General features: G+C 44.0%; 1 protein-coding gene across 3 annotated transcripts in view; it reads left to right on the plus strand.

Annotated features, from left to right (window-relative positions):
* ABCC5 (ATP binding cassette subfamily C member 5) overlaps positions 1 to 10118 on the plus strand; it is an 83058-nt gene that overhangs the window by 42699 nt on the left and 30241 nt on the right. For all 3 annotated transcript variants that reach the window (XM_019503405.1, XM_019503407.1, XM_019503406.1), the window contains exons 8-13: positions 1086 to 1233; positions 1755 to 1903; positions 3229 to 3336; positions 6062 to 6412; positions 9064 to 9135; positions 9605 to 9729. In XM_019503405.1, the coding sequence (XP_019358950.1) occupies positions 1086 to 1233; positions 1755 to 1903; positions 3229 to 3336; positions 6062 to 6412; positions 9064 to 9135; positions 9605 to 9729 (953 nt within the window). The remainder of the gene's footprint in view (positions 1 to 1085; positions 1234 to 1754; positions 1904 to 3228; positions 3337 to 6061; positions 6413 to 9063; positions 9136 to 9604; positions 9730 to 10118) is intronic.

The following is a 10118-nucleotide window of genomic DNA, read 5'->3' on the forward strand; positions in this document are numbered from 1 at the left end:
TTTTTTTTTTTTTTTTTTTTTTTAAATTGGTTCTTATCTTTGAAATACACAAGCAGTTCAAGACCTGGCAGCGTTGGAGTTGCTCTCTCTCCATTCATGAATTAGCAGAACCACTCCATTCCCATGTTACAATAGAGTTGATAAAATTTGGAAGAAATGCCCAGTGCTGGGAAACGGGCTTTTGTTCAAGTGGACTGTTCGTGGAATGGACCATAAGAGGAAGCCTTGCTGAAGTTTTGCTGTTGCACTAAAGTGTATTTTTTTTTAGAAAAGCTAGGAAGAGCAGAATCTGGTGTGACCCACTGTGGCATACTTGATCCACTTAACAGCACAGGTAAAAGCAGTGATTACTGTAAGATAAAAATGAGATGGAGAAGGGTTGGAATTTGATAATCTTGGCCAACTACTTTGGTTATTAAGAGGGAGGCAAAGGCTGTTTTTCTGTAGGTGAGAGGAATAGGGATGTGTAAGATGAGGCAAAAAGTTGAAAACTGTGTAATGAGATGTTCCCTTCTGGATTTGTGGAAATAGAAGGGGCATTAGTAAACACTGACAAAGGAGGAGATACTAAGGAGGACATGGATAACCCTCTCTTCTTTAGACCTGACCTAATCAGTTAAGGTGTTTAAGTATATATTCTTTTACCATCCTCATAACATTGGGGTATAATAGAATTTGGTCTAGCACATGCAAGGCTTTACGGAAGCAGGATATGACTGAATTGTGTTATCTTTATGCATTGAGTATAAAGGTTAGCTTTAGATCGAGTTAACTTTGCAGCCTTTTGTACGCTGACGATAACAGCAAAATCTATTTCTATTAACTGAAAGCACTTTGAGCCCTTTGGAAGTCTAAATAAAAATGAACCCAGTGAAGCTGATGCCATAGTACATTTAGGTTTCCATACTGATTGGCTCGTAGAATGGAGTGAGAAGGTCTGAAGGGCTTTTGCACCACATAACTTTGGTAACGCTTCCCTCCTTGCCCAATTACCGGTCCTGCTGATTTCTTCTCTAGTTAATAGGAATCAGGTACGCTTGCCATTTCAGAGCTGCTATGTTGCATGGTGCTTCTTTCTGTTTCAGATGTTCGTATCACGGCTCACAGCTTACTTCAGAAGAAAATGTGTAGCAACGACGGATGAGCGTGTTCAAAAGATGAATGAAGTTCTCAATTACATTAAATTTATTAAAATGTATGCCTGGGTCAAAGCATTTTCTCAGAATGTTCAAAGTGAGTGCAGATGCTCTATGAATGTTTCCCTTTAGCAAACACCCTGTTGTTATGACCTCTCTTAGCGCATGTCAGTAGACATGACTGCACGTAAGCCGTGCTAGAGCATCCATTCTTCTGGCTTGTTGCTTCTGTTGTAGACAGATTGGAGCAGCAGTTTCTATTCTGAAGTTCCTCTGATCAGCAGAATGCTCTTTGTGGCCTTTCGTTGACCGTTAGGTATAACCGCCTTCATAAATATTGGGTATAAAGGTTGAATACTAATCTTGACCAATACTGTACAAATTGCCCAGTTTTTAAACATAAGAAGAGTAATTGGACCTCTGTCTTCATTGAAATACGCATCTGCTTATGGTTTGTCTCTGTAAATATGTAGCTTTTCCTAAAACTCATGTAACCTTGTAAGTATTACAGCAGAAGAGGTTGCATCTGCTTTACCCAAAATGTTTCTAAAGCATTGGTTGCGTACGCTGCCTGTCCCAGTTGTACCTCAAAGGTGATTGTACTGTTTGTATTTCTAGAAATCCGAGAGGAGGAACGTAGGATCTTGGAGCGTGCAGGCTATTTCCAGAGCATCACGGTGGGCGTAGCTCCCATTGTTGTGGTAATTGCCAGCGTGGTGACATTCTCTGTCCACATGATTCTTGGTTATGACCTCACAGCAGCTCAGGTAACAGAGTGGTTCATTGCTGAGCTAACTTATCGTATCATATCTTTATTGTCGTAGCCTTTCTTGGTTAAACTGTAGAGAAATAATCCAGATTGTGAAAGTCATCTTTATTTTGTGCCTTGGCTCACAGAAGTAAGTATTAGGGCTGTGCAAAGCTTCGGTCGCTGATTTGATATGGCAGAGATTCAGCCTGTTTTGGTGACTGAATTTCCAAATCCGAATCGGGAGACCCTGTAATTTTTCCAAATCTGAACTGATTTGGAAAGATATGATGATTCAGACATAGACACAGCTTTAAATGTTTTTTTTTTTCTAGGTACCAGGCAGCTCATGAACGCTGTGATGCTGGGGTGGATGGAGCGTTCCACAGGAGTGCAGGAGGCTCCCCAGTGCACTCGGCAGCAGACCTGGAAGCAGACCAGAAGTACTTCCATTCCACTTCTGGGTTTGTCGCTGAGCAGGTGTGGCATCCCCTGTGCTCCTGTGGGACACTCCATCCTCCCCGCCATTGCAGCATTCATGAGCCAAGCCTGGTACCTTGAGGTATGTAGAACAAACTTTTAAAGCTGCGTCTATGGCCAAATCACTGATTCTCTGAATCGGCATCAAATCTGAAGACTTGGATTTGGCTGAATTGAATTGGGGACATAGATCCAAATCAACTAATCAAATCGCTGTCCCTGATTCGGGCCGAATCCAAATTGAATACAGCCTGTTTTGCACAGCCCTAGTGAGTATATGGTGGCATAAGATAGTAGCAGGTGTGGTGTAACTTTCCACACCTGGCTCTTTCACTGGTATTTCAGGCTTCCTGGAGCAGGATTTAAGGGCCAGATTTTAAATTGTGACTAACCCAGTCTCTCTTTGTGTCCTGAATTGTATCTGTGCTGTCTTTTTTTTTTTTTGGAAACATTATTCTGCAAAAGGAAAACTTGGCCATCAGTTTTTTTTCTTCTTAATTGTGCAGTTGCAAGTAGGATTTTTCTTCTCTTGTGACCTCTCAGGCAGGATTTGAACCAAGGTCTGGAGAATTGGCAGGCGAATATCCTATAACTTGCTGGATTTGCCATTGGCAGTGGAACTGTGGGTGTCTAGGATATATATTTCTCCAGTCCTTTCTAAAATATTGGGATGGGAAGGAGTCTGCCCTTTTCTATATTGGGTCAGAGCCTGTTGAGTATATAAATAGTTCCTCAGTGACAGGCCTTTCCTTCAAGTGGAAGGGTCTTGAATGGCTTCTGCCAACGGAACTTAGCCCTCGGTGGCTTTGAATTGCTGGTGTGTATTGCAACCGAACATGGTTCTCTTTGTTGTCCTGTGTATAGGCTTTCACAGTGGTTACAGTCTTCAATTCCATGACTTTTGCTCTAAAAGTAACACCTTTCTCAGTGAAGTCTTTATCGGAAGCATCAGTTTCTGTTGACAGATTTAAGGTGAGTGGTCCTTTGGCCATACAGCTTTATCCTTAAATGTGGAATGTCTCCATGCATGTGTAGTTCTTATTTTCTGCAGAAGAAAGAGAACCTCACACTGATATAAAACAGTAACTAACTATTGAGGGTTGATGCAAGACCTCTGTGAGCAGCTGTTTATCCTAGATCAGATGGCTGTGATGTTTTGGTGCTGGCCATGATTAGAAATGGGATACTGGAGTAGATGAATCACAGGTCTGACCTAGTGTGGCAGTTCCTGTGTTCCCTTTTAAGAACAGCCCCATAAGCATGGGGATATAGCATATTTCCTTGGTGAAATGCTTTTCAGATGCATCATGGGCTCTGACTTTCCAGTAGCCAGGAAACGTTTGTAACGTAAGGTTGGAATTCCAAAATGAATTGGGTCATTGGAATTATACTTTCCACGTGTGCTAATGAAGTAACTTCTGTGTCTAAGGAGCAAGGAAGGTGCACGTCCTCTTGTGAGCATGTTCAGTTTCTTGGTGCCACTGATTTACTCTTGGTTGTTAATGGATTTAAGCCCTTTTTTCATTACTTTCTCTGCTCTTGGAGCACTAGAGAGAGTCCCCAGCTGGGAAGTCTGGAGTTTCAGGAATCCTGATCTAGGATGTTGCATCTTCTGGGGCCTGGACTAGGTGACCTCCTAAACGTCCTTTCCAGCCTTTTTTTTTTAATTCTGTGATCCATTTCTGCATTCACTATAATCATCTGGGGAGTTCATTTTTAGATGGCACTGAAATGGGAAACTTCATAAACTGCACACAGGTGTGTGCCTGCCTGCACACATAATAGACCATATCTAAAATCAGGTCAGCTCAGATCAGTGGTCTGTCTAATTGGGTACCCCATCACCAGGAATGGCCAGTTCCAAATTGTTTGCAGGAAAATGCAAAAAACCCTGTAATGGTGAGTGAGGGGAAGTTTAATTCTAACGCTGGCTGTTGTCAGTTGCTGGATCACTCTTCCTGTTCCATGTTATGATATATATAGCCCAAATTTTTCCAGCCATACTGCACTGCCAGTCCATGTCTGATTGGTTTAGGTGGTGGTTCTCCCAGTTCTTACTAGCAAAAGTTTTTGTTCTGCAGCTGTAAAGCTTAAAGGATGTAAGAAATACTGTGGGTGAGGGAAAGTGAGAGAAGAACAGGATGATGGGGGCAGTGACTTACTCTTTCCTAACATGTGACTTCCCCTATTGTTTGTTTTTAATGATGGAGACCTGGGCTTTCCACTGTTCTTTAACACTAATACCAGAAATTGCCTGACCCACAAGTTATTGCTTAAATTGTTGGGTATCTATTCATGTATTGCAGTGACTTACAAGAATGAAATGCAACACTGCAGTCTGGTGAAACTGGCTGTAATGCAAAAACATTACTGTTCAGATCACAGAAACACTTCCATCTTCCGCCTCAGTCCCTCGGAGCAGATGCATGTGTGTGTATGCTGCCTCTTAATAAACTCCTTGGCAAACCACTGTTCTGTCTTCTGTCATGGAGACAGTTATATTGCTTCTAGTTTTTAACATCTTGCTGACGTTTCCAGACAAGACCTTGAATTCCCAAAGTTTGTATGCAAGTAATGACAATTAACATGGACTGGCATGAAAGACCATGTGCAAGTACATCTGACAGTACAGGCTTCAGTGGAATGCTTGAGATGCCCATATTCTTATGAAAGCACTTCTTTTGATCCTCATTTTGAGTCACCTGAAAAATCAGGCTTCCTTATTCAGAAATGCTGCAAGGAGTGTTTTATGGGGTATGGGGGAGAGGTGGTTTCTATATCAGGATTTCTAAATCCTGCTTGGTGCAGGGGGCTGGATCTAGTGATCTTCCAAGGTCCCTTTTGGCCTTACAATCTATGAATCGCTCAGTTTTATTAAAGCTGCCTGTGCTTGTGCAGGGGGTGTAATGGGCTGGTTATGGGGTCTTGTTCTATTGCAATAGAAACATATTTGATTGCTTTGCTCTTTAAATATTTTGGAGGCTTTCTCATGAGTACTTAGTTCAGACAGGGATAACTCTTGGATACCAGTGTGATTCTTATTCAAGATTGCCATGGTTGGGGGAAAAAAATACTTTTTCAATTCAAAGTGCAAGTTATTTCATTAGAAGTGTGATTCATCTTATAACCAAACCATGCGAAAGCCTCTTCAGAATCTTCAATGGTGATCTTAGCAATGGATGTGGTGGAAAACATGATACAATGGACTTGCTAGGTTAATTTTCACCACTGCTTGTTCTCAAGACTTGACAAATTGGCTGAATTTTTCAGAGGTGGCTTTTCTCACCGTGCACCCTCCATGTGGGTGAAACAGGCTGTCTCAACTCTTGTTAGTTGGCATTCAAGCAATGAGAGCTATCTTTCCTTTGCCTGACTCTCCAGCTGCTATGCCTTTATATTTGAAGGTACAAGGCAGTAACTGAACCAGATTTAAAAGATTTAAACTCTTCCAGCATAATGTCTCAAATACTGTAATTCTGTCAAAGTCTTAATGTATCTAAGAGCTTCCACCACACTCAGGAATACTCAGGCCCCTTAGCTGGCCTGGAGTTAGTTTACACTAATGAGCTACCTTTTGCTCTTCAGCTTCCTCCCACTGTATAGCCTGATGTGTTTTGCTGCGTGAGTGTGCCATAGGCTTGTGTTCCAGTCTTGACCAGGTGTCTCATCTTTACACCTCTCTCACAACTCCTATCAGAGTTTGTTTCTAATGGAAGAGGTTCATATGATAAAGAAAAAACCAGCCAGTCCTCACACCGCGATAGAGGTGAAAAATGCTACCTTGGCTTGGGACTTCTCCCATGCCAGCGTCCAGAGCTCACCAAAGTTGACCCCCAAAATGAAAAAAGACAAGAAAGGCACCAAAGGCAAGAAAGAGAAAATGAAGATGCAGAATGAGGGACAGCAAGCTGTGCTGGCTGAGCAGAAGGGCCATCTTCTGGTGGACAGTGATGATCATCCTAGCCCTGAGGAGGAGAACAAAATAATCAACCTGGTTAATCTTCGGCTTCAGAGGACTCTCTATAACATTGACCTGGAGATAGAAAAGGTGAGGGGGCAACATTGAATAGGTCTCCCCAAGTTCCCACCTTGCCTGGCTGTCCCTTGGAAGAAGGCAGTGCTTGCTTTGCATGCTGTGAAGCATATTGCTCTTGTCTAACCTCTGAGATGGACATGGGGCCCGTGAGGGTGGTAGACGCGTGTATGTAATGTTCCAAGCAGGTGCACCGTTTGTATCAAGCTGGGTTATTGCAACCTGGGGGACAGTAAGTTACCCAAGGCAGCACCGTAAGACTCTCAGGTGTTGCCCCTACCATGTATTCAGATGAAGGCTTTGGAGTTGTCTTGAATAAGTTATTAAGTATGCAGAGAACTACCAAGACAGGAAGGACCTTGAGCACGGGGCTTATTTCCAAAGCAGTTAATAGCTTTGCAGGAGTTCTCTTGTGCTGAGAGACTTGCGCAGCACACTTGCACTGATCCGGTATTCTGATTTAGCATGGCAGAGGGGTCCCTGAAGAATGAATAGTCCCCTAATATACTGCAAATGGTATAGAGGGACTCCCAGGCTATAAGTGCCTGGCGTTTCCTTTCTAAGTTGGCTCGTTGTTGTCAGCAGGTCCTTGATATGAGGATGAGAGTCTTTGGGTGAAAAGGGAAGTCATTGATAAGTCTGTAGATGACTTGTTCCCTTCTTTTCCCCTCCCCCTCTCGGAGACAGGCCCTTCACAGTGAGGAGGCTGGTCTGAGATTTGCATTTTGATTGCAGACAAGGCAAATAGTTCCAGGAGGAAGGAGTAGATCCTGGTGTTGGGTCAAAAGCTTTTGTCTTTCTCATCTATACACCTCCATAGTGAGACAAGTTAGCCTGAAATGATAGATGCCTTGTATATTATGGTGCCATTGGGGGTGATTCAGTACTTTAAATCTCCTACATATGGATGTTAATACTGTATTTCTTCAGACTGGCTTTCAAGGTGTCCTTGATTCTTTTGCCTGTTTCTAGAGTAGTGGCCATCACTGTCCAATATGGGTAAATGTGTGATGAAGAGTGACACGTTAGTGCGTTAGATGGAGCACTGTCTGGTGCTTGTAGCAGAGGTGTCCATCCAGCTACCAATGTACCGACGGATATGCTCAGCAGATCTTACGCCATCAGATGAGGAGGAGAAATAGCGCAGCTTCCGCTGTTCTCAGTGGGAGCCATTTGACCCGGTGCACTTCTGAAGATAGGGCTGCGTCATTTAGATGCATAAACAGGAGCTGAGTTCTTTTGAAAACTTTAACCTGATGCACATCTCAGACTTCCCATTCCTTCCTCTCATTCTTTGTTTATACCCTTGCATATCACCCTGAACCCCTGGAAATGTTCTCAAGTCTAAAATCCTGCAATTTGGCTTCCCTTTCCCTTAACTGTCCCAAGTTCTGTGAAGCAAATCTTTCTTTTTAGTTGATCCCTCCACTGCCTGGACTGTTCTGGTCCTCATGTATTTGGCACATGTTGTTTTGGATCTTATGCAAGGGCAAGAAGTCAAAGAAAAGTTCCGTTTGGAAGAGGGTCTTAAAGAAGTTTCTGTGCTCTCTGTTCAGCCAGGGAGTCGCTTTCTAGCAGTGTAGTTTGGCACAACTGAATAAAGCAGTCTAGCATTGGTGGCATCGGAGCCAGGGAGAGCAGACTCTGTCCCCTTTCTGTACGCAGGGAAAAGTTGACAGTAGGGCTGTATGAAGCTTCAGTCGCTAATTCGATTTGGATTCAGCCTGATTTTTGGCCTCCAACTCATCTCTCCGAATCGGAACCCTCCAAACCAATTTGGAGAGATTTGGAAAGTTTCAGCTATTCGGACTTCGACACAACTTTTAAATGTTTTTTCTACATACCTCAAGGTATCAGGCGGCTTGTGAGCACCGAGGGGTAGATGGGGGGTCCCATGCGGGGGGCGGTCCCCGGCATGCTTGGTGGCAGACCCGAAGGACCAGAAGCACTTCCGGTCCACTTCTGGGTCTGCTGCAGAGTGCGCAGGGGACAACGCCCCCCTCCCCCTTGCCACCCAGCTCGGCAACTGGTGCCTCCTGGGTTTGGGGAGACACCCAGGGTCCCCTTGCAGCTGATCACTGAGCTGGAGGGGCGTGCAGGGGGGTCCTCTGCACAGTCTGCAGCGGACCCAGAAGTCCTTCTGGTCCACTTTCAGGTGCACTACCAAGCACGCTGGGGCCTCCCCACACTCCTGTGGGATGCTCCATGCACCCCAGCATCTCAGTGTTCACGAGCCGCGTCTGGTACCTCAAGGTATGTAGAAAAACATTTAAAGCTGTGTCTATGTTGGAGTCACTGATTCTCGGAATTGGCATCAAATCTGCAGGTTCGGATTCGGCTGAATTGAATCTCTGTCTCCGATTTGGGCTGAATCTGAATCCGAATCAAACATGGCCTGTTTCGCACACCTCTAGTTGACAGCTCTGCAGATGGATACATTTTCCTTTCACTTCTGGTATTTTTGCAGTTTGGGTCAGTAAGGGACAGTTTTTACCACCTACTTTCCTAGAATGATGGATTGACCCAATCTAGCTCTTTACCCATTTGATATGCCTCATTTCTGTTAAATCTGCTTTCTCTGTTTGAGATGCTGCAGGGAGCCCAAAATAAGAACAAAACTGGGAATTGCTTAATACATGCCATAACTTGCATTCTTTTCTGTCCAGGGCAAACTAGTTGGGATTTGCGGCAGCGTGGGGAGTGGAAAGACCTCGCTTATTTCAGCCATTTTAGGGCAGGTAAGAATATGCATGTTTTATGGGTTCTCTCCCTCTCTCCCATTTTCCACTTCCAGTTTCTTGTATTTGATGAAAATTGATTCTTTTGCCTCCTAATGTCATGAAAGAGCAATGTTAACATTGCCGCCTTCCCTGCCAGTTGCTCTGTTGGCTTAATGTGGTCTCATTCTGTGTTTCATCTGACCTTGCATTCATATTACCCACTGTGATCAGGTGGGTCACATTTGGGTTACAAACTCTTTAGGCTGCTAGAAGCTTACGCGAAAATGTTTTTTCTGGACACAGGGCCCAATCGTCATAGCAGCCCTTCATATATAAGACCTTAAAACTATTCATTGGCATTGTATTCTCTGATGATCTTGCTTCTGGGAGATTTCTACTGGTACCTTTTCTTTTTCGTGTGTGAGGAGATTTTTCCCATCTAAAGATGGAACAGTAGAATTTGAGGCCCTTCTGTTTTGCCTTCTAGATGACCCTCCTGGAGGGTAGTATAGCAGTCAGTGGAACCTTTGCTTACGTGGCCCAACAGGCCTGGATTCTCAATGCTACGCTTCGAGACAACATACTTTTTGGGAAGGAATATGACGAAGAAAGGTTTGTTACACTGACGGGTTTGCTGGTTTTTATACGTACTTTATGGTGATGGTTGAGCCAACGTCTGAAAAGTTGGTGCACAATAAAATGTTTCTTTCAGCATCATCCAAGGTCGTCTATACCAGAGGGGAAGTTGTCTGCACCTGGTGGCAGACACTTCATTGGCACTGTCTTGCTGCCTTGGCACTGCTCTCTTCCAGAAGGGGCAGCTGTTATTCATGCTTACATGAACCCTCCCTGTATGCAAGCTTTTCATCAGTGGGGACAGTCATCAGTGTTTTCTTGCACAGCCCCTGAAAAGCCTCTTTATCTTCCCAGTGTTTATCACAGTGCTTTGGAAGTAGGCCACATAGACTTTTGGAAGGCCTTCGACACTGTCCCTCACCCTG

Source organism: Gavialis gangeticus, unplaced genomic scaffold, assembly GCF_001723915.1.
Source record: "Gavialis gangeticus isolate Ggan-Ray unplaced genomic scaffold, GavGan_comp1, whole genome shotgun sequence".
In the NCBI taxonomy this organism is placed as follows: Eukaryota; Metazoa; Chordata; order Crocodylia; family Gavialidae; genus Gavialis; species Gavialis gangeticus.